The following is a 26,099-nucleotide window of genomic DNA, read 5'->3' as shown; positions in this document are numbered from 1 at the left end:
AATCAATAAATAATCCATTAAAAAAATACAACTATAATATTTTTTACTCATTTGGGACACTCCGTATCTAGTAAAATTATTTTTAAATTGTAGCTCTAATAATAGCCCTTCAACGGACCCAAAACTTACAATTTGTAAAATTCTAATCATTTAACTACAATACTCCGTGCTATATGTGGTGAACAACCCTGTACATCTGATAAAAGAATTTATGGCCACACTTTTTTATTCAAATATCTATAGATTTTTATGATAATGATAATATGTAGTTTATATTTATTTCTGTATCAATAATTGACAATAACATATCGCAAAATTAAAATATAAGTGAGTTTCCATGTTGCATTGGAAATTTTATTTTGTGTGCAATTTTAAGTTCAATAGTAATAAAATGTTTTTACTAAATCTGTGCTTCACCAAGAGGCCTTTTTACCTAAAACACAGCGGGAATGTGTATTTTTTCACTCAGTAATTGTATACAGGCACAGACGAAATGTTATTACTCTTTAAACCAGTTAAACTTCCCTTAGGAGATACAAGACCTGGTCGTTGATGGGGAAGCTCCTATAGGTCAGGTGTTTGTTGAAATGTTCAAAGATACCAAACCCAAAGGAAACTACAGGAGAAGCGGCTGAAACTTGCGTGAGATCATCCTCCACAAGTGGCACACAAGTTACCAGCTCCTCCTGCAAGGATTGGGAGCCTCTATACCCAATAAGTGACATAAGCTACCGTTTCGTCTACCCGGCCTGGGTCAACCAGGCGGACTAGACGAACCTCTGAGAGAAGGTGTCAGCAGAGCAGGAATACGGAGATATCTCCGACTGCTCTACGAAAGACTTGCTCCAGAGGAAGCAAAGCCGAAGGGACTTCTTAAAAAGGAAAGGGTAAAGAAATGAAGAAACAGCCTGGCACGTCACCAAAGGACAAAAATGGGAGCGAGAACCTCTCACCTCTACTCCGGCAAGGCGAGAAAAATACCAGCAATATCAATATTAGTTCACAAATTATTTGGAAAAAATCGAATCAAAAATGAAACCTCTACACCCTGTATCTCCGAAACGAACAACTTATACGCAATGTTTACCTACCTATCTTTTACTAGAGTTAATCTAAGATTAAGTTTTTCCGAGAGTATGCAATCCTTAAATTCGATTTTGCAGTACTTAAAGATAGAATATAATTTTTCCAACCATCCGCAACCCGAACCTCCAAATTTAGTGGTTCCAGTTTAAATAGTTTTCGAACTAAAAACACTTAAATTCGGTTTATTTTCTTTGGTCGTAACTAAAAGTGGAATTAAGCTCGTTAAATTGTAGCGAACTAGGGCCATATAGATTTTAAACTGCCTACGTTGGCAATAAAACTCTGGAGCGGAAACTTAGTGGTATTAATGACATAACTGAGCATTGTAAACTGTTGCCATGTTGGCAATTAAAGTAATATGGACGCTGGTTATATTGGATGATTGGTTTACTGCACTTTTTATAGAGATAATACGTTCTGTAATTTTTGATATGACGGTTATGTTGTGTATGGTTAAAAGCTTTTATATTTGAAATCAAATGAAACAGACTTTAAACTAAGTATCAATGAGTCATTATTATGTCTTGCCAATTTTCACGTTTTGCTGGTTAAATTAATAAAAAATTAAAATTTAAATCAAAAGTTCTTCGCAAATGCCTTGGAGACCCGTTAACAATTCATAGCGATCACTTTGTGGGAGGCGGTGTATAGAAAATGCCAGTTCTTTTTACCTTTTCATAAATCATCTTCGACTTGTGCGTTCTGACTTTATTGTCTGTAAGCAATCACTGACAATTAAGCTTTTAAATGCAAAGACAGGACCACAACAATAAGAAAAAAATAATATATTGGACCAATATACAGGGTGTCTCGATTATCCTTAAATAAAATGAACATATTCTTTCATTAATTACTGATATAAATGTCTAAATTAAAAATACATGCGTATAAGTAAAATATATAATATAAATATGATAGAGTTTCTTTAATATAATATAATTTTAATATTTCTAAATAATATACTTTAGTACAGAACTGATGTAAGCTCATCATTTTATTATTTTGTTTATTAATATGCCTACGTTTACTTCTTACTCCTATATAATAAACAATACTATATATTATCCTCCCTATTAATATACAATCATTCCTTGCAGTCTTCTAACATAGGATAACCCAGGATAGTCCATTTAAATAGTTTGAGCCCCTACCAAGGCGAAACAGAAGATAGTGCTGGGACTGCGAGAACCTGCAGCTTTGATCCCCCTGATTCGGAGATGTCCTTTGACGACTTTATGTCCCTATAAAATAACAGTGAGAAGGCTCGCTATGGTGTGACCAAAGAAGAACAACGAGAGCTCTTTTCCGTACCTCCTGATTATTCGCTCGCTCACTATGTGGCCCGAGATTTGCGAATGTCGGAGAACTACGCCGCGCGCCGACAGGATCCAGAGGTTCAAAGCGTCTTGAAGCTAACCGGCAATGCGCATGGTCAAGCAAGACACATCTTGTACCTGGTCACCAAGACACCAAGGAAAGGTCACCGAGTAAGTCGAGTTATCTCAATCTATTGTAGACCGTGATTGAACTGAGAGAAGCCCTGATAAACAACAATATTATAGGGTTAGCCCTTCCGAAGCTGGCGTCTGGACACGATGGTTTAACTTGGCGTACAATCTGTGGCATGATGAACATGACGGAACTGAAAAAATAGTAAGTATGGCATATCATTGTACTCAGGAGACCGAATTTTTTCAAAACCTGAAATAAAAAATGGAGGTCCGTATAAAAAATTAAATTGGCATGTGTATCTCACAAATTATCAGCTAATTTGAAAATCTAAAAATATTATCAGATAGCTCTAATAAAGTGGCTATGAGAATGAGCAATTAGTTTTTTGATTTTCTAAAAAGTAACGACAGGAAAAAATAAAATTGATTGATTTTCAAAAAAATCCGTTTTTTCAAGAAAACTCAATCAATCCAATCAATCAAAAAAAGCAATCCTTGAAATTTTCTAAACTTTTTTGATGGCATCTTGGTGAACATCTCAAAGCGCCAATTTAACAATATTCGTATCTATTACGGTTACCGAGATACCATTGCTCGTACCCCGAATTTGTAGCACCCTGTATAGACTATAATTTATAAAGATTAGTTCGGTGGTTCGTAGTTAGGGAGTTTGGTAGTTCGTTAGTTCGGTGAGAGGTAGGTAGATAATTTTTAAAGTTTATCAAATGTAGACATTCTTAAATAAGATTATAAAATACTTACCAATATTCAGACAGGTGAGAATGTGACCGACGACCAGTAAAGTTTAATCTGACATTCGAGTTAATCTATTTGGCAGGTACATACTGGAAATCCTAGAAAAAAAAAGGTACAGAATTAAAAGGAATTATGGAGGCTTTATATTCTCATTATTTATGTTGTTTCTATTCATTTATCTGAGTATTTTTGTAAATCATTCATTTATATCTACATCTTAATTTATATATATATATATATATATATATATATATATATATATATATATATATATATATATATATATATATATATATATATATATATATATATATATATATATATATATATATATATATATTTTTCTCATTTATTTTTTCTATTCCAAGCTGTGTTATATTTTTGTTTCGCATCTCTGACTTGTGAGAACGGAACTCCACAACCCACATCTACGCACCGTATTTAAATAGGTTTGGAGATCGAAATATGTTTGAGATGATTAAACCAATTTAAATCGGATTATCAGACCCCTGTTTTGGAACCGTCCTGAATAATTTCATTATCTTTGACCAAAATAATGAGCTGGGAGGCCTAATAGAATAAGAAACGTACACGTGTCGAACCAAAAATATCGATAATATATTTAAAATCCATGCTCTCAAGTAGAATGTTTCTTTTATACCATAAATAAAGATTTTAACCCACTTTATGTTTTGAAGTATTGTCTATATTAATAAAAATTTATCAAATAAAACGCAGGGCCCTCCATTCGAAATACTGCAGAAAATTATTGATTATGCACACAGTGGTCTTTGTAATATAGGACATCAACTGTAACCCGGGAATCGTTATTAATACAAGTAAAGGAAAAATATTTGTACTTAAATCGGCCAACAGAAATATCTGTAAAATGATTTCCAAGTTTAAAAGTTGGCTGTTATGAGCGGCAACAAAAACACAATACAGAAAATACCAACTATCTCTTGAAATGTCCTAACTTAGAGCAGCTAAAACTATAATATCTCAGTGTATTCTTCAACCAATTCTCATATTATTTTGCTTCAAATAATTTTTGTCACTTGTCAAAAATAAAGTGGTAGAAAAAGGTTATACGTTCAAATGTTGATGTTGATACTATTGTATATCTGATTTGGACGCTCACATTTTAAATCAACTTGTAGTCAAAAAAGTAGAGGGAAGTAACCAAATATGGAATAGTATCCCTAAAATGGAATATCGCCATTTCTCAGAAATTCTTCTTCTTCTTATTCATTTCTAAGATCTCGCGATCTGTTAATTTTGATGGGTCCTCTGTAACAGTTCTTGGGAGGTGGACTGCCAGCTGTCCTTCCATCTCTTAGGTGGTCTTCCAGGTTCTCTTTTCCCTGTTGGTTTAATTAATACACCTAATTGCAAAAGACAGGGATATTTAATCTCTTTCCATCATGATACTCATGTGCAGGTTTTGTCTTGTCAGTCAAACAAAAAGGCTTTGGGGCCGCGATGAGAGTGTTTTCTTTCAGCGCTATGAGAAATGTTTTTAAGGTACTCATAAAGGAAGAAGTATTTCTTGATATACGTAATATAAAAATATTCTTTATTATGACGTTTATTACGAAAAATTACGCTTTTATTAGTTTGAAATTTCTGCATATAGAGAGTCTGTCGGATCTAAATATGAAATAGGAAAAGTCAAATGGATTCAGACGACTAAGAAGAAATAAATTTTGACACAGTGAGCGCTATGCCGTAATAGAACAGTCTGACTCAAAAAATGCAGAGTGTATGTTCTGTAACCGCCTATTTTCTCGAGATATTTGAGGACCTTGCTCCGATGCTTCCGATGTGCGGACTCTGGACACATGTTTATTGCGCAGGTAGGTACAGTACGTCTATCGGTCCTGTAGCTACGCGGCATCCGTAAAGGGGAAAACGATATTTTCTCGATGTTTTTCGTAAAGGTCCTTTCATAGACACAGGTCCAGAAGATGTACTTTACAGAGTTCGATACTTGATTTTGTGATTTCTGCAAGTAACCTAATTTTGACCAAAGTTCCTGTGGTATTTCATAAAAATTAATTATTATTTATAATTTTATAGTAGTCCCGAGAGTAGTCCATATTTACTGGTACCTATTCCATTAGGTACCATTATGTTGATTTAGATCGCTGTCATTTTGTATGTAAAATTATATAGGAAATGTCATCGGTCATCATTTCCAAGCCAACTGGAAGCCATTTTTTTTCGATCATACGGTATTATTTCAAAAAGAAAAACATAATGGTACATTGTAATTTTGATATGCAGGTTCAAAACAAAAAGTGCTGTTATATTTTCCAGTTTTCGTTGTCAGCCGCTGAAGTTTCAGTGATTTTACTGTTATCGGATATACAACTTAACAAGTATAGCTAGAGACGTGAGAAATATAGAAGTGTCTAGTTCTAGCAGTCAACTATTAAGCTTGACCAATCAGGTTGGTTAGCGTGGTTATTTAGAGTGTGTTAATTCATTCGTGTTTGTCAAAAACTCTAACGTGATTGGTCGGGCTTAACAGTTGCCTGCTAGGGCTAGACACAAGTAGAAATATAAAATAAGAGACGCCCCTCGATGCGCAGTGGACAGCCCACAAATTTGCTTTAATCAGATTGTTCGTAGCGTAACTGCATCTCTCTTCCTCCGAATGCGTTCTCTCTCTATCGTGTGCGCGACCGGTGCTATCCCCAAGTCTCTTCCTATATTTGTCAAACTGTACTTACATAATATATTGAAATTTTATAATTCGTTTTGTTTAAAAATGATAGAAACAAACCTGTAATTGACATACCTAATTGTTATGTAATTTATTTCATTTAAATGTAATTACTTAACAATTAAAAAACCCTAAATTTAAATAATATATTAAAAATATATACAGGCATTCTCGCAGGCATTAATTGAAATTTTTAGTATGCGAACAACACGAGAGGGGGATGTTTTGTACCAAATATTATATTTGGTACTATACCCAACTAAAATGAAGTGAAGTGAGATTTATTTGAATATTATGCTACAGATGACTGATTCACATATCGAATAATATGAAATGACCAATCAATTTGACTGTTTTCATTTTTTCTCTATATTTTTGTTTGCATTTCGATTTAAGTATTTTCTGTATCTCAATATACTATGTAATTCTTTAATAATATTATTTTGAATATGTTATTTTTCCACTATTTTCCGTTGAATTTATGTTCTATATTGTCTATATGACGTGAACTGTCAATTGCGGAAGATAGCGGAATTCTAAACCTAATTTATTTAAAAACAAATTTTGTGTAAAAAATCCGCTAATTTTTCTGATATTGTATTGTGTAATATTACAGCTGAGGGTTGGACCTTTGGTGTAATATAAAACAGCAAAATAAAACATTAATTCACCACTATACACCAAAAAAGTTTACTATTGTACTGGACGCGCCTTTCTATTCATGGTTAGAGAAACAGATGATTAAAACTAAATTAATATCTACAAAAACGGTCAACTACTAAACTGTAGTGTAAACACTGTAAAACGCGCGTCCAGTGCAAAAGTAAAGTGTTTTGGTGTAGAGTGGTGAATAAGAGTTTTATTTTGCTGATATTTTAATAGATATATCTGTCATTAAAATTTTCTTACTTAGGTTGATTTATGTAATCAAGACATGCAAAGAATTAAAACTTTCAAAGTATTACGCGATTATTAAGTTTAAAAGAGAATATCGAACCATTATCAAACAAAACCAACAAAGCGTTATTTAAAACAAAGCCCCTGCCTACCATCAAAATTACGGAATCCAACGACGTAAATGAAATCTTACTGGAACAAATATGACTGTAATTTCGGTCTGGTTTTCCTCTTTTAAGCCCCGAATACTTACAGTATTAATTTCAACTAATGCTCTCTAGCACTCGTTTTAATTAAAACAATGTATTTTCTTTTGTGCGTCCGCCTCTGTCTGGACACAAAAGATGGCCTGGATAAAGCCTCAAACAATTTGTTTTGGTTCCTTGTTGCATCTTGGATATGCTATGTCGCAGAGGGGTCCAGCTCTAATAATAAACTGCTTTTGTTCAATTAAATTAAAGTGATAAACTAGATAGTTGTACCTTTGTGGTGTATTCGATACTTCAAAATCCTGAAGAAAATAATTTTAAAAATTAAAAATATTTATTTTATAACAAGCAGTACTGTCTTATACAGACTGCCATCAAAAACGAAATCAGTAAGTCTATATTTGTATAAAAAATTGTCTACCAAATAGTACGATTGGGGTTGGAATCTTTGGTGTTACAACAACACAATAAAACACTATACACCAAAACACGTTACGTTGTATTTTAACACAGGACGCGCGCTTCGCTGTTAGCATCACAAGTAGATAATTAAAACTAAACTATTATAATGGTTAATTTTAAATTACTAACATCTCTACAATGATCTCATGAAAAATATCTTGAGCAACAAAAGATTTATCTGTTCTGCCATAAATTAATAAAGCCATATGTTCTTTAAACTTAGTTTACCCAACATATTTTTCACACACCCCCATTCTTATACATATAATTGCCATTCCTAAAAATTCTTTTTAAACCATAGGTTAACTCTATCAAACATTATATCTTATCAACTCTTACTCAAACGTAATTTGACGTATCTTAATCTACTTGAAAAGTCGAGGTTACATAAATCGTAAACTTGTACCTATGTTTTCTAATTATTTTATCAACTAATGAAGTTGGATAACCATTACACTCAGCTACATTGTCTAAATAACCTCCTTCTATTTAATATATATTATGTTTTGTAGAAAGTGATAAACTATTTACTATTTAAACTAGCCATATTATGTTCAATACAATGATAAGACTCATAGTGTTTAACGTGCTACCAACACCTGTAATGTTCTCATTTTTCACTTTTAGTTCTAATTTTCATAAAAATTCTCATTTTTCTCGAGAATAAAAAATTCAGAATAAAATTTTAAAAATTAACTGATTGATTTTCCATTTTATTTACTGTGCGCCAATTATAATAAATCCTCTATATTCACTAGTTGTTGCTCAAGAATTTATTCTCAAGAATTTTGGTGATAATTTAGTTGTAGAATGTATGGGAGGGATTTAATCATCGCGACCTTACAGATCTATTGTGTCCCCCTTTCTTGAGTCCCCCCATCACAGTTATCAGTCATACAAAAGATCATGGCACGAATGGTTGTCGTCTCGGCGCACCCAGTAATGAGTTGTTCTGGTGTTTCCTCATTTTCACCACAAAACCTGTAATCGTCGTGGTTTCTTAGCTTCAACTCTTCTTTGAGGAGACAGTGTCCTGTTAAAAACACCGTGACGATCCGAAGATTGTTATTACTTAAATCAAGGAAAATATCTGATTTTTCTTGGTCGTAACTTTGAGCAAATTCTTCGAGTATATCTTAGACCGCTGTAGGATTCCTATTCCAGGTTACAGATGGAGTCATCCAGGTTCTCGAATTCGAAAGTTGGTTTCCACTTGGGAAGCAGAACGGTTCTAGCTAGATCGTTTGAGGGGCTGGCACCCAGGGTAGGAGAACTTCCTAAATCTTTGCCTAATTTGTTCAACTTCTCTAGGCATTTTTTGACCAACTTTGGATTGATGGTTACTGAGTTGACTGCTTTTGATGCTGGTTGACTTGGCGTCCCGCAATGATCTATACTTGGACCGACACTGTGGAACGTTTTCTATGACCAAGTGCTTAGAGAGGACCACGGACCGGGGTGCAGTCTTATTGGATATGCAGACGATCTAGCCCTAGTGACAAGTGCCCCCAGCAAAAGCATGCTTATAGAAAGAATGACTGCTGCAGCATACACTATTAAAAATAAGCTGGATGAGATGGGCATAGAGTTAGCTACCAATAAGACTGAAATAGTCATTTTGGCGGGAAGACAGAAGATGAAGGAGGTAGAATTTAGCTGGTGCAATACCAACATTAAAAGCACAAGTGCGGTAAAATACATGGGAGTTTGGCTAGATAAAGACGCTCGGATGACCATCCATATTCGAAAATTTCAGGAAAAAACAGAGGCAATCATAAAGCAGTTATCCAGAGTTATGCCCAATCTGAAGGGACCGGTGGCAGAAAAGAGGAGGACATTGGCCTCGGTGGTGTCTTCCACGATTCTGTATGCGTCTCCCATATGGGAGAGAGCCCTAAAATACAAACTCTACGAAAATATCTTCCGACTAAAAATACAAACTCTACGATAATATATCGACTCCATAAATCGTAAAATAGCGCTGAGAGTAACATCGGCATATAGAACATCTCCAACTAAGGCCATCCTGGTCCTAGCCGGTATCCCACCGATAAAGCTCCAAACAGAACAAAGAAGTCTAGTGTATAAACATGGAGACCAATTCAGATTTGAGGCCAGAAATATTATACTGGACAAATGGCAGGATGCGTGGTCGCAATATCAAGGATGGGCTAAAACGTTTATTTTAGATGTCAGGGTCTGGGTAAACTGCAAGGCAATTAATATAGACAATTTTGTGACACAAGCCATTACCGGACACGGGGTTTTTGGCACCTACCCAAAAAGAATCGGCAAAAGGGACAGCGACACTTGCACTTACTGTAATACTGTGGACAGCCCGGGTCATACAATATTTCTCTGCCCTAGGTGGCAAACGATACGGGAAGAAACAGAAGAAATATGCCAAAGGAAGCTGGAGGAAAACACAGTTGGTATCACCATTAGTGAGGATGAAGAAAAGTGCCGAGCCATTATATCAATGCTGCATACCATAATGAAACATAAAGTAGACGATGAGATTAAAGCCAAAAATTCGTGATACTGTGATATTATTGTCTGTGATAAAGAACTAAACTGTGATAAAAAAACTGACTGTGATTTGATTAAAATAATAAGGAAGATTTGTGTGTATATATATATATATATATATATATATATATATATATATATATATATATATATATATATATATATATATATATATATATATATATATATATATATATACATATATGGAAATGAATGTTAGAATAGTTTAGAGAATATGAGATAACTGAGAATCACCTACTATCCCGATGTCATGCTTCACGGCAGTTCCAGGATAGTTAGGGTTATGTAGCAAAGATGGGTTTTTAGCGGGTAGGCCCTCCCTCTGGGTAGAGTAGGGAGGGAGATCCCCACACTCCGGCCCTAAAGGCGTTTCCCATCTATATAAAAAAAATGATGCTGGTTGACTATACAATTTGGTTACTGAACTGTGTCCAAAAAAATACAGTCTCGCCTATACGGCTAAAGGATAGAAATGCCATCAGATATCTGTGATGATATGTGATAACGAGGCATAAATATTAAGAAGAAAAAGTATAACACTCTATTTCAAAGCCATTAGCTTAGTCCAATGGTTATCATTTTCACTATTTTCTATTTTTGATTATATTCATTTATTCATCATAAATTATTACTTCAATCAGTTTATTTGTAACATATTACAAATTTAGTCTCAGTTATGTTAAAATAATTTATAAATAACATTTAAGATGTCGTTGAATTCAAATGCCCCCTGTAGAGTCTTCTCATAAAGTGTAAGTAAAGGATTTTACTTACTATTTTTACTTGTTAAGAACATACATTCCAAATTCTATTTTATAAAATTGGATTGCAACTGCGATCAAACAGACTGCACTTCAAATTTTTTAATAATTTATCCCTTAAAAGGTACGCTTAATTATTGACACATGAAAAACAAATGGGTTTATATTTTCAGCTAAGGCAACACTCGTATTTTATATATTGATCTTTATGACGACATTTATTGAAGACTATTTATTATCTGTCAGAAAAGAGCCTGCAATAAATTTGACGAAAATTTTTAATAGCCCATTTATTTTTTTCAATTGTTCTGCTGGGTTAAATGAATGGCATGGCGAGCTCAAGGTATTTACTAAAATGTAGCAGTATAGCAAAAAATCAGGTTTATAGTTTAAATAAAAAATAAAATAAATATTAGTAATCTATGTAAATAAAAAAGGCGAGTTAAGTTCCATTTCTAACTAAAGAACGGCTGTACCGATTTAAATGATCTTTGTTGAATTCGTCTCCGCTACGTATATCAGAAAATCTTAAAATATTGGAAAAACTAAAGAGTAAAAATAAACAGAATAGTTATTTATGATGTAAATGCTAAAAGTGGTTTTATTTTGTGAGAAGGGAAGCTTGGGACACGACGCCGAAGGTGGAGCAGGCCGATGGATGGTGCATCCCTTCGAACAAAATAAAATCACTTTTAGCACACATATCATACACTATTTTTTCTACAAACAAGTTTATGCTCGTATATACCAAGGTATTATTACTTTTTACGTTAATGAATAATTCATAATAGGTCATTCCGAAATTAAATTAATTATGAAGTTTATGGTTGCTAAGGTAATTGAAAGATTCCAAACATTCGATCATTCGCTTCAGTGTTAAAAGTAAGTGACTTTCTTTTAGAACCAGTGCCAGTGCTAAAAGTAAATGACTTTTACTATCAGTCACATAATGTCACATTTTAGACACTGCACTGACAGCATACGTTAAAAAAATACATTTTTACTGACGTTTGTAAAAAAAAATATTTTTTGGAAAAATTGACAACTTAAAATCGAAAAAATATTCAGTGTTAAGACACTCTGCATACATAAATAAAATTATTGATTTTTAAAATGTTATTGACAAACTAGGGAAATCAGACAACGAACAGAGAAAATAGGTGTTAGGTAATAGCTTTTATACTACCATTCGAGACGCAATGATTATATTTTGGTTTGTAAATATTGATTATTGGACAAAGAATGTTATTGAAGGTAAAGTAACCGTTTCTTCATTATTTAACTAATGTTAACTAAAGCATATATTTTATTTTCCTGTTGAAATATTATGTGCTAAAGCTTTTCCTTTTTATTTGATCTGAAAAAGATATTGTATAGCATGTGTATGTATTTAATGGATTCGATTTATGCTGTGAATAATTTCTAGTTTAAAATTAAAGCTAAATGCAATCGTTTACTGTCCATTCGTAGCGAAGTTTTTGGTTCAGTATGACATAGTGTGACAATAAGGGCAGTGTTGCGTGTTTAGTAATTTCCAACCGTGCCTGGGCGAATATCTTAGCAAACAAGTGAGCAGTCGAAACCAAAGTATGGTATAACTCATAATCTATTATTATTGGCACCAAACATTTCAACTATAGCTGAGTAGCCTCCCGAATCCAAGGACCTCAGTACCTGCTAACTAACAAAACCTCTTCAGTTACGAATTTTTAAGTGTCTTGAACTTCAAACCTTTATGTTCTTATTATTACTCTTTTCTTAAAGTTCAGAACAGCATATAGTTGGATTCTTTGGAATAATGATCAAGCCGTGCTCTTTTACTTCGGAATTCCAGGCAGAGTACGGCACTCCTTTCATTTCATTTAATTAAATAAATAGGATTATTTACAAATTTAGCGTTTAATTTACATAACTTATTTTCCACAAATTTCCCCAATATTACTTCTATCGAGCGCATCCGAGGTAAGGCCCAAAAAAAATATTTTTAACACAACGTAGGTTCCTTTATTTCATTTAAATTATTTGTTATACAGTTGGCCAAAATATTACCTCTTCAACTTTGTTGGACTACCCCCCGGTTGTTATACTACAATGTATAATAAACTCTTTTAATTTAGTTAAAAGGAAAAATCGCTTATATCTGAACAATCTCTGTTTTAACACATCAATACTGCGGCCTGATTGAAAAGCAATTGACTGGGTAATTTTTCAATTTCCAGAATGACATAAAGAATTGCTCGTATATAACAAAACGAAACAAATCCAAAAATCGATTGTTTTAACGTGTATCTTTTTCATATCATATATTTATCTCTACAGTTAAACCGTAGCTAAACCAATGGTAATAAAGACACTTCAATAAAGATAAAGGAAAGTATCGGGGAGTGTGAAAGAGATTTAGACCAAACCCTAAACAAATAGAAGAGAAAGCAGCAAATAATGAAATGTTGTTTACCATTCTTGTTGATTTATTTTAGTGTCTCGTATAGAGTTATAAAGTAGAAAATTGTTTTAACAAATTAATATTTAATTATAACATAAGAATGCTACAAAATGAAAATATGCGTGATAAAAATTTCTGAAAGATTTAATCCTCTTATCTAAGGAAGTTAGACAGAGCATTAAAAAATTGTCTGCATATTTTTTCCGAACAATTTCGACTCTTAAACGACTATTCACGGCTATTTCCCCTGTTTCAGCACTTTTGGGCGACTGGCCACTTTTTACCTTTTTTTTCTAACTCGTTAAATCGTTTAATGTCCCTATTTCACCACTAAAAAATCCATTAGGTCGCTTCAGCAAATTGAAAGACGAATGTACAGGAGATTTTCTGGGAAACAGAATCATTTAATGGATGGTAGAATTTGCAATTAGGTACTGGATATTATTTTAACCTTTTGATAAGTTTAGTTTAATAAAAAAACTAGCTTTTTCCCGCGACTTCGACCGTGTATACCTCGAATTATCCAAAAATTTCCTCTTTTTTTTTTAATACACATATTTTAAATGACCGTTTACACTTTTATGGATAGAGCTAATTAGCCTTACAATTGCACTATTTAAACTATGTTTCGAAAATTAATAGTTTTAGAACTACTTCAGATAAAAGTTTTCAATTATTGTCTATTTTCTGATTTTTGCATAACTTTTCAAATAGATATATTTATTTTACAATTATTGTTTACCTAAAATTTATAAAAGCCGTCAACAATATAACAACTTCAAGAACATGTTTACTCTCTTTATACGTTACTAGCGTGTTCCAGCGACTTCCTTCGCGTCGAATTAATCATTTGTAATGGTGATGATAAAGCAAAGCAAGAATTTCCATTAACATACAAACTGGATAAAATTTTCTCACATTTATGTCAGCATGAGAAAAAACAATATGGCGATATTATTATATAACGTGGTAATATTTGATCGGTAGTTTCATCTCGTTGGAATTTGACTTTCGAAAAATCCGTTTGCCAAAAATAAGCTTTTTACGTCAAGCAGTTTAAGCAGAATCGTGGTTAAGAAATTACCCAACTGTCTTGAACACCCTGTATGATTTTTTTAAAAATTTCAAAATATGTAAAAAAACCAAATAAATTATGCTTGTCCAAGCGTTTTCCCGAAAGAGTAACGGTTTTTTAAATAACAAATATTGTAATATTTGAGGGGCGTTTTCACCCTCTTGGAATTTGAGATTCGAAAAACCCCTCCTTATCGAACCTCTACACCCCACAGTCAATCCGTTTGCCAAAAATCAGCTTTAAACGTCAAGCAGTTTAAGCAGAATCGTGATTATATCATAGTATAAAGAAATTCCTTAAACTATGATTATATCGTGATATTTTATGAAACACCCTGTATAAATTTATAAAAAAATCTTAAAATATGTAAAACAACAAAATAAAATATACGTGTTTAAGAGTTTTTCCGAAAAACTCGCCGGTTTTTAAATAAAAAGATTTGAGGGATAGTTTCACCCCTAGAATTTAGAATTCGAGTTTCGAAAAATCTCTTCTTATCGAATCTCTACACCCTAAAGTCAATCTGTTTTTCAAAAATCAGCTTTTTACGTCAAGCGCTTTAAGCTGGATCGTGATTAATCAATGACCAGATTTTTCGAAACACCCCGTATACATTTTTAAAAATCCTAAAATATGTAAAAAAACAAAATAAAATATACGTGTTTAAGAACTCGTATATTTTCGGAAACTCGTATGACTCGTTATTTAAATAAAAATATTGTAACATTTGAGGGGTGGTTTCACCCTCTTGGAACTGGAATTTCGAAAAATTCCTTCTTATCGAACCTCTACACCCTAGAATCAACATGTATGCCAAAATTGAGCTTCTTACGTTGAGTGGTTTGAGCAGGATCGTGATTAATCAGTATGTCAGTCACTTAAGGATTTTATATATTAGTATAGATTATGTATTTAAAATCTCTCTCTGAAATTTAAAAAGCGTTTTTATTTTTTCCTCCCCTGTATATGACTCGACGACGAACTTTATTTACACAATATATAAATTTTAATTATACAATTCTGAAATAAACAACATTAATAATTCTGAAAATTATCGAAATCAAGGTATTTCAAAGAAGCTCAATTTTGGCTTCAAAATTGTTTTGAAATATTAATTTTTACACTTTTTTTCAATTTGTTTTATCCTTCCATTGACTGTAACTAATTATATGTATATGGTTGGATAGAGGGTTAATGGCGCTCTTGCATAACGTTTTTCCATTTCTTAATTATGTATAATGTGATGTTTTAGATAGTCAATATTTTGCAAAACCTGAACAAAGAAAATCTCCGAAAATGATGTCCATTTACCCCTCAATACATACAATGATCCTTTATAAACTGGGTTTCAAAATGAATAGTTTTAACACATTGAAAATAAAAGTTTTCCAATTGCGATTTTCTTGATATACCCCCTTAAAAAGCCAAGAGACATTTTTTACGAAAAAATCACGGTAATGTAAATTTTTCACCCAGTAGTTTTATACAGGTACAGAGGAAAATTTATTACTCTTCAAAACAGTTAAAAATCAAATTTCTCATGTGAAAAAAATCCCAGATACCAATTTTCATCTAACTATGACGTTACTTTAGAAATTATTTGGAAAAAATCGTAATAAAATTGGAGTTTCTACACCCTGTAATCTCCGAAACTAAGCATTTTAGGACATACATTCATACGAACATTTTTACTTATTTTTATCTGCAGAATATTCGGAGCTGCCGAAGTTTCCGGAATACAGTTCGGACCACCCTGTATAAACATTACGCAAAATTAATTTAGATACGACATAAATGGAAGTTAAATGAGATATAATATCATAATATAATATCTGCAAAAAAATGAAAAAGTCTCACAACGTCCAAGTATAGTTTAAAAAAACGTAAAATTTAGGCTTAAATATATGTAAACAAAAATTCCAAGACATTAGCTTGTAAATAAACAACTGTTGTGGTGCCAAATTGAACATTTCCTGTTTCCAAATGGTATATCTTGGGTACTATCGTTTTGTACAGTATGTCTATTTGATATAAGTACTTACGGAAAAAAAGTGTGATAATAAAATTAGAAAAAAATCTATTTTATAGCTCAACAACATAATCTCTGTAAGTAATTGAAAATTTAAACCTATTTGTAACTCTTCTGTAACCTCTATTTTAACCGAGTTTGTACGAACTAACAAGAACGGTATCGCTCCGGTTTACATGTTCCGATGCAATTAACTTGGGCGTCGGAATTAATATGAATATCTAATTTTCGTACCTGTACGTAATTAATTGTTAATTATCCAGTAAAAGAGAAATCCATTACTCCGTAACTCTTGACGCTTGTTCACATACTCCTGCATGTACGTATATAGCTATAGGTACGCAGAATCGATTAATTACATTTAGCAATAAGAACGTTCAGTTCATTTTACAACTTAAAAGCAAACAACTTAATAACATAAAAATATTCATAATATTAAACTAAAATAATATATTGATACTTAAATCTCAATTTAAAAACCTTGTAAGTACCAAAATCCTGTTTTTACAGAAGAAACAAAAAACTTTTTCAATTGAGCTATATTCATATTAATTGTGAAAAAATATCCACCGGTAGGGCAACAATCAAAATAATTCGAGTCTGTCTTAAGGCGGCTACAGACGGCATGGCAAGCCTTGCCCAGTGTCCGCTCGTTTCAACGTTGGCGCTTCGTGTGTATGCAAAACATATGGCAAAGCAAAGGCAAGGTTGGCGCTGGCCAGGGTTCGCCTATGAAGCGGTATTTTCGACACACATCAAAGGGACTTGTTGAAACTCGCCAGTGGGCTTGATCGCCGTACACACGACAAATGTTAGTTTTTCCTCCATTTCTTGTGTTATTTGTACCATTGTACAACGTTCGCCTTCACTTGTCTCGAAAAGACTAGAAAAGATAAAACATGTAGTGTGTACGGTCGTCGGTGCGCGAATATCAACTTAATATCAAGCAAAGACCAACGCTTCTACAAACGTTTGCTGAAACGCTGGCCATGGCTTGCCATGCCGTCTGTAGCCGGCTTTACAATAGACTATGAGGTCTTTCTCGAAATAGGCTACCAATATAATTTTTGCCAAAAATTGAACTTTCATTGAAGTCTGCAAAGTTGGGTATCGATATACAGGGTGTCTCAGGCTGAGCGTGCATTAGAAGTTTCTAGAGAACCACAATATCTATCTAGATCGGAGATTTTTGCACATCATTGTTTTACAACGAGACCTATCGATTAAAAATATTTACAAGATGGCAGCATTTCCGGAAATACCGGAAGTTGACACCAACTTTCTTATTTAAAATTGGTGACTACATTTTTTATTACACACTTAAATTCTCTGTAAAATTCTATGAACATTAATGTTAAACACTCTATACCTAACATTAACCGTTATTGAGAAAAAAAATATGTAAAACTTTTGAACAAAAAAAATACCTGTCAAAAAAATTTTGATAGTTTAAAAGTCAAATTTGATCACAGTCACTGTGACATAAAGAGAAGACATGTGGCTATCTATTTCAAAAATTAAATTGTTAAAAAAAAATGTCATATAATAATGGCCGTACCTGTCATGGAACTGAGCGATTAAAAAATTATCATAAATCATTTTTTTCAAATGGTCATTGAAATTGAAAAAGGTTTTTCTATTCGTTACTTTTTAACTATACTATAACTATGTTCCTATACCTAAAATAAATCGTTTTGAAGTTTATTTAGGATTTAATTTGAAAACGTTTATTTTTCTTGATTTTTATTGGAAGGTATTTCCGGAAAATATTTTTAATTGATTGATCTCGTGAAACTATGGTGTGCAAAAAATCTCCGAGCTAGATGTTGTAGTTCTCTAAAAACTTCTAATGCACGCTCAGCCTGGGACACCCTGTATGATAGGGTTTAGATAGTAATAAAATATAACAGCGTTTTCTAGAAGCCATTCCAAATCTTCGGATGCGTGGATGGAACAAAAAAAAAGTCAAAAAGTCAAAGATCGACGAATTACGCCAAAACTTCGTATCCTTATTTACTGGACTAATGGTTATTATATTAATTTTGAACAACGTCATATTTCCATATTCCAAAACGATACAGAAATTTAAAAGAGTATAAACGGGAGTAACCTTTTTAGAAGAAGCCAACATTTAAGACTCGCAGCAAGATCAAGTCCAAAGCCAAGATTGCTTAATAGGCTGCAAGACCAAGACCCACATGAAGGAAGTTTTGGTCTTAGTCTTACATATTTGCTGATCGCGACATCTACGTCTTTAGAGGTGGATGTGAAACATGCTATTAACTTTCCATATTTAGCATGCGTTTATTTATAATTAATATTGACCAATACACTATATATTTTCCCAAAAAAATTAGATTTCCATAAAAATTATATTCTTGGACTTAAATTTAAACCGATATTCGTTTAAATATATTTTCTTCAACAACCCGACCTCAAATTCTTAAAACACAATATTAAATAAAAGTCTTATAGAGCACAACACCGATAAAACCTAAAAGCCTCTCCAAAATGACAAATGTCAGTGTTTTTGATAGATAGCTACATTCAAATACCATTACAATGGACAAATGTTAACAATAAAAGGAAAAGATTGGCAAGAACAATATTCCCTTTTTTATTTTCAGGATACCCTAGCGAGTTTACTATCAGGACCTTCGGTCGGATTTGAAATTGCTTGACCCAGTTATATTGATTTTTCCTTTTGTATTCATTTTTCTCTATTCAAAAACATGGCTATGGATTTTTATATTCAAAAAGATACTTCCATATCAAATAAAATGGGATTTTATTGTCTTATGTGATATAAAACTATATTTTTAAAAGAATAAAATGAAAATTGATTAAATAATTAAAGCAATATTTATGTCAACAATAGGTATAATGTAGATATTATTGTTGTTGGTTCATTTCTTGGGAACTTCTGGGTATCTAAATGATAAATTCCCGTTAGTAACTTTTTAAATTGTCACTCTATACAAAGTGTATCTTAAATAAGTATTTTAACAGGTAGTATATTTCGACCTCAAAAATAGCCCATGGATTTTTTAACATTTTCCTCTAAATGTCGAAAATTTTATATTTTCAAGAAAATGAAAACAAAATAGTGTCTAATTCTCCTAAAATTCTTTGACTGTGCATAAAAGCTAATATACACGGTGATCCGAACTGCATTCCGGACACTTCGGCAGCATATTCTGTAGATAAAAATAACTAATAACAATGCTTAGTTTTTGAGGTACAGGGTGTAGAAGTTTCATTTTTATTTCGGTTTTCTCCAAATAACTTCTCTCTAATTTCTTTGATTTCTGAAGAAACGTCAATATTTAGATAAAAATTGGTGTCTGGGAGTTTTTTGACATTTGATTTTGATAAAAAAAATGACTCCGACTTGTAGAGGGTGCCACGTACATATTTTTTAACTGGTCTGAAGAGTCATAACTTTTCGTCCGTATCTGTATAAAACTACTGAGTAAAAAATACATTCCGTGATTTTTTGCGTAAAAAGTGCCTCTTGGTAAAAATGGCTAATATCAACCGTTTTCAATATGCCGGGTGCGTCTCAAAAGTGGCTCACCCCTATAACTTTTTTATTTTTTCAGATAAAACAGGGGGTGCCATTTAAAAATCAAAAGTTATAGTCATTTCCGGTGAAACCGGAAGTGACCGAAAACAATTGAATACGTCAATCAATCCCAATTTATGTCATATACTAACTTACCAAATCTCGTTGTTTTATCTGAAAAAAATAAAAAAGTTATAGGGGTGAGCCACTTTTGAAACGCACCCGGTATATAGAGTTAAAATAGTCAATACTTGTCATTATTGACAAAAAATAAACACGTTGAGTGGATATAGTTATTTGACTGAAATAATAAATTTTGAAAATTTTTATTTTTTTAAATTAATCCTAAATTTTTCTGCGAAAATATGATGATAAAACAGTTTCTGTTGAACTTTTGGCATAAAAACGTTTCAAATTTATGATTTCACTATAATAATTATTTAGTCAACATGTTTAATTTATGTCAATGATGACAGATATTGATAATTTCGATTCCAAACATCTAGAGAACCATTAGTCATAGCGATTTTTACCAAGAGGCCTTTTTTACGCAAAAAAAGTATAAAAAATATGTTGACTAAATAGTAAATATCCAAGATCTTGCACCCGGTATATACCCAATGGGTATAAAACAAGGTATATTGAATTTGAGTAAATATCATTATACAGGGTGCTACAAATTCGAGGTACGAGCATTGGTATCTCAGTAACCGTAATAGATATGGACATGGTTAAATTGGGTCAAAGTTGTGCTTTGTGATGTTTACCAAGATACCATCGAAAAAGTTTTAAAAATTTTAAGAATTGCAAAGTTTTTTGAAAAAAACGGATTTTTTTAAAAATTAATTTTATTTTTTCCTGTCGTTACTTTTAATAAAAGCAAAAACTAATTGCATATTCTCATAGCCACTTTATGAGGGATATCTGAGAGTATTTTTAGATTTTCAAATTAGCTGATAATTTGTGAGATACAGAGGCCAACTTAATTTTTTTAAATATGAACCTGCATTTTTTATTTCTAGTTTTGAAAGAAGTCGGTCTCCTGAGTATACAATAATATGCCACACTTTATACTTTTTTTTGTTTTGGGTACCTTAACAACAAAAAACTATTTAATTATTATTTAAAATAATTTCTAGTCCGACTCTGTTTTTTTTTAATTATTTAATCTGATTATATTCATCGCAACAATATTGATCAGCACTAATTAACATTGAATAAGGAAAATCCAGCCAATTGGAAGATTCAAATAAATTATATCTAGGTCAGCAATTTAAAGATATTATTTTTAATTATTTTTATTGTGAATTTGAAATCTCAGTGTGTGTTCTAATAATATGCGTAATATTCATCGTAGTTATTACAAATAAATCAACTTCTACAAACTATATAGTTTCTAATGGCTCTATATGTTCGAAAGGGTTACCACCCTCCCTATTGCACAAGTTTATTTTTCTTAATAATAATTAATAATAAAATTGATTAATTAATACTTAATTTTATTTATAGCTCTTTGAACTTTCTTATTATACTGCCGAAAGTATTTTGTACTCTTTATTGTAAATGTAGTGATTTCACTTTTACAAATGACGTGAAGTAATGTATTCATTTGTATATTATTTTTTATTATTTTATTGCATTTGATTTTCCATATTCAATGTTTTACCCCACGTCTTTGTTAAGTTTGAAAGCTTATCAATATTCTAACGATGAATAGATAAAATATTTAAAAAAAACAGAGCTGGACTTGAAATTAGTATAATAAATTGTGTTCAATTGCCGAAACAAATAAGATATTAAGTTTGGCATATCATTGTACTCAGGAGTACAAAAAAATAAGTTACCTATAAAAAATAATAAGTTACCTACAGGGGTGAAAATATTTGCATTTTTTTAAGACTCACCCTGTATAGTTTTACCACTATTATTTTATTAATAACTAATAAAGACTCGGGCGTACAACAGAAAAAAGATTAAATATCATTAGGTAAACCAAAATAGCCTAGATTGAATGATGATTGAAACGTGTATACAGGCCCGGCAATGGATCTCTAGGCATAGGAATTACATGCATTGGAATGAAACGCCTATAAAAAGTCTATGCTTAAACAGAGATGGACAACAACTTCCCCGTTTCCACTTCCACTACGACTGTCTACTTAGACAAACTCCAATAAGATAATAAATTTTGGAAATTCCGCCACCTCCCATCCACTCATGATACCCATCTCCCTGCCCTTTATTTATCGCCATTATTTTATTTCCCTTCCCGCGCCTCCGCACCTCACTATTCCGACTCCCGTCAGTTCATCACAGAGTTGCCAGGTCTACCGGTTTCGTCTGTAAGCTACCGATCTACCGATTTAAAGAAAAATCTAACGATATGTTCAACTGCGTCTTTAGTTTTTACAATAGAAGCACTTTTAAAAAGCTGACTTATTTGACTAAAAATTAAGCGACTGCCGCCGCGTTGGAATCTGTATAATCTGACTTTATTATTGTTTCATTAAATGCGACTGCCGCGTTGGAATCTGTATAATCTGACTTTATTATTGTTTCATTAAATTTTATTTAGTAATAACACACATACGTCATCGTTCTGTCTAGTTGCAGAGTTACAGAGATATTCCTAAACATCCTTATTACTCCTTATTAGGCGCGGTATTGGCGACATGCCCGAAGAAGTTGATATCTTTTGAAAAGATTTTATTTCATTCATCTACTAAAGTTGAACCCATATTTTCCCCCAAAAAATGTAAACAAAAAACAAAATTTAAGTTAAGCAACAACCTAAATTCGGACAAATATTTTAGTGATTTTCCCGTCAAAAAAATATATTAATATGAAAAAGAGAAGTTGAGAGTTGCTACAGCTTTCCCATTGAAATGAAATTAATTTTAGATATCACTGATCAAAATTTGTACAAAGGTAAAAGTGACTGCTACGCTAATTTGTGACTGCTATCCCTACTTGTTATAGTTTTATATGTTTTATTAATATATTAATATTATTTAATTCAATATTTTTTTAATATTAAATAATATACCTAGCTATTTCTAATTCTTGTTATATTTATTATATTTGTATTTTATTTGAATGATCTATTATTACGACTTGTATAGGAATGCTAATTTTGGACTTAAATATAAATATCTTTATATTTTATTTGAATGATCTATTATTACGACACATAAGGAATGCTAATTTTTTGGACTTAAATATTATATTTTATTTCGTTTCTGTACTTTTAATTTGTGTTGAAGATCTACCTAAATTTTGTTCTCGTATGGAATTATAATCTAACAAACCCGGCAACCCTGTTCGTCTACTCCTTATAAAGTTTTTTCGGCCTAATTCCTTTGTCACAGCCGCGGCTTTGCGGAAGCGCCGCCGCCGACCGACTGTGTCGGGGCGACTGCTGAGGAAGATCGTCCAGTATTGCCATTTCATAAGAATTGCACTTGCTATTTTTTAGAAATGATATCAAAGTTTTGCATGTTACTTTTCGTTTTTAGAAAGAAGTTATGTGCCTAGAGAAAACATTCGTAAAATTGTTTCGTACTTTATTTAATATTTCATTAAGTGAGGCAAGATAATGGGATTAGAAGATTTAGGATTTTGACAAGCAACACTAATTTCGATTTAATTGAATGGCAACACTGTCCGTCCTGTTTCTATTTTTTCGATTCTGTTCTATTAGTAGGCGGTAGCCCCCACACAAGCGTCTTAAAGACCCGCCCGGCGCCCCCCTCTCGCAGGGGCTCTCTCGTCATATCACTTCTATGATCACTTCCCCCTATACGCTCTCGTCGTATCACTTCTATGATCACTTCCCCTATACGATGGTAGGGAAAAGACACTTTATCCGTCTCTGTTGCACTGCAGTGTATTTTGCAGCCTTACCATCTTTTTTTATCGCATTGAAAACCTCCTATTGCTAATGTTCCTTTGCCAGTAGTGTATATACTAAGAATACGGTAGCCTTGCTTGGCAACTGGGGGCCTCGGTGCAATACTTTTCGAGTTCATCTGAGTAAAAACGTAGGCGAATTTGACGCGAACTCTGCGGTTGATAGAGAAAACATAAAGATGGCTATCTCTATGCTTGGTTTGAATTTTGGACGGACTAAAAGCCAAGTCTGAGAACTAAAAGTTAAGTCTAAATTGTTGTTTTAAATGTTGCTAAAATATTTACTAAAAATTAGTGAGACAGCAGAGAACAGTTAAATAAGGTTTAAACTAGATTAGATAACAAAATATTAATATGTCTCGAAATTCGAAATATTCTTATTACGGACCGTAACATAGCATCTACCTCAGAACACATTTATATCAACTGTCTAGGGATTGCCTAGGTTTTCTTCGTTTGAGTCATGGTATTATCATACAAGATGCCAAATGTAGAATTGAGAAAAAGTTACGTGTTTAGAATTATACCAAAAATTAAAACACGTATAACACCGTGAGGACTGTGCTACAGCTCGAAGACTATGGCCAGTGGTAGATAGCAAAAAGACAAAACAACTACTAGAGCACAAAAAGAACCTATTACGCATAATTGTAGGTGTCGTCACTGGAAACTGTCCCACGGGGGTAAACCTCTTAAGATGGAAAGTTTCCGACGACGTCTACTGCAGAGAATGCGGAGAGAAAGAAGAAACCATAGAGCACCTGCTGTGCCACTGTCCGGCACTGGAATAACGACGCTTTAAAACTTTAGGGCAAGGTTTTCTGGAGGGACTAGAGGAAGCAGCAGAAGCCAACACCAGCGACATCGCCGGGAACTTTACAAAGAGCTGGAAGTGCTTTAACTCAAAGAAAGAATGAGAGGAAGGTTTGGTAAAACAATACAGGGGTATCGCAATGGGCCCAAGGCCTCCGAGTGAGGGATCAAATATGATCCCAAACCCCAGCAACCTAACCTAACCTAACCTAAAACACGTATACACGACGAGGCTGTTGCTGTACCAGAAAAGAGAGAATTTCTTTCTACATTGTTTAAGAAAGTATATACATACCTGAAAAGCTAAAAATAATGTATTTCACAGAGGATTTGGCCAGCTGGACTGAATGAATCAGGAAGTCTTAAAGTTTCTCAAAATCGTAGCCTAATCAAGATCAAATTACCGATAATTAATTAAATTATCGATAATGGAAATAAAACAGTAGAACGTAGAACCCTGTGAAACTGAGCCATTTTGTAGTAAAAATTCAGATGACCGACCCTTTGATATTGATCTTTATAAAATTTTGAACAAGACAATTTCAATTTTTTTAAAAACAAGGAGGCAAATGAGTTTTTTACCCGAGCAAAAATCACCCATACTTATCTATTAATAAATAAAATATATTTCTTTGGTCATTTTGTTTTTGTGGATTCGGGCCGGTTGCCTGTTATTCCCGGGCCGGTTTCCACTTCCCCATCCACCCCTGGTTACCTATATAATAAAAAATATTAGCAATTTTTTACCCGTTTTTGTATGTTCTACGGCAATACTTTAACAAAATCTTTTTTTTCAAAAAAAAAATGATGGGGGGCGTTTGGAAAAAAGTGCCTAGGGGCGCGTTCATTGTAAATCCGGCCCTGACATTAGATAATTGGTTACTTTTATGCCACACAAATATCTGTAAAATTCCATCTTTTCTGGATTTTTACCTTTATCATGTAATTTTACATTTTTGATGTGTAAAATTAAAATGTAGTTTTACCATTAAGAATGTAGAAATGCATTTGGTATTTTAAGCATACAATGTACTTATACTTATTTAGTGTCGTTATTGTACGACTAAGTTAACTTCAGATTTTGTATTATTACTACATTAGCGTGTATTTTTACATTATATGGACATGTAAATTTTTTTACTCTGCCCGATTTAATGTATATTTACCATGTATTATTACACAATAGGTGAATGAAAATAAGCAGGGACTAGATAGGAACTGGTAAATTATATCCAAAAGGTGTTGTTTATAAAAGAAACTAATTCGATTATTTAAATATCTATATTAAGTCTCAGTGTTACAGTAAGTATAAAAAGATATTTAAGCACAAATAAAAAAGTTCGAAAATAGATTATTTTTTGAAAA

At 32.6% G+C, this 26,099-nt stretch overlaps 2 protein-coding genes across 2 annotated transcripts in view; one reads left to right on the top strand and one right to left on the bottom strand.

Annotated features, from left to right (window-relative positions):
* Window positions 1-26,099, bottom strand: part of LOC115890300 (ADAMTS-like protein 3) — a 1,070,176-nt gene that overhangs the window by 807,091 nt on the left and 236,986 nt on the right. Inside the window, exon 3 of the mRNA XM_030910476.1 lies at window positions 3,300-3,391. The gene's annotated coding sequence lies outside the window, so the exon portion shown is untranslated. The remainder of the gene's footprint in view (window positions 1-3,299; window positions 3,392-26,099) is intronic.
* Window positions 9,124-10,128, top strand: LOC115890278. Its single transcript, XM_030910457.1, has 2 exons — window positions 9,124-9,455; window positions 9,594-10,128. Exons 1-2 carry the CDS (start codon window positions 9,124-9,126, stop codon window positions 10,126-10,128), a joined length of 867 nt encoding a protein of 288 aa, XP_030766317.1.

Source organism: Sitophilus oryzae, unplaced genomic scaffold, assembly GCF_002938485.1.
Source record: "Sitophilus oryzae breed Bouriz unplaced genomic scaffold, Soryzae_2.0 scaffold_860_pilon_pilon, whole genome shotgun sequence".
NCBI classification, from domain to species: Eukaryota; Metazoa; Arthropoda; class Insecta; order Coleoptera; family Curculionidae; genus Sitophilus; species Sitophilus oryzae.
Note: the sequence above shows the minus strand (reverse complement) of the source record. Positions and strands in the feature narration are given on the sequence as shown.

What these genes read in the sequence shown, in the direction of transcription:
- LOC115890278 (XM_030910457.1), top strand. Translation starts at nt 9,124, where the DNA reads ATGACTGCTGCAGCATACACTATTAAAAATAAGCTGGATGAGATGGGC. An exon ending in GTGGTGTCTTCCACGATTCT is followed by an intron (nt 9,456 to 9,593) that starts GTATGCGTCTCC and finishes ATCGGCATATAG; the next exon opens with AACATCTCCAACTAAGGCCA.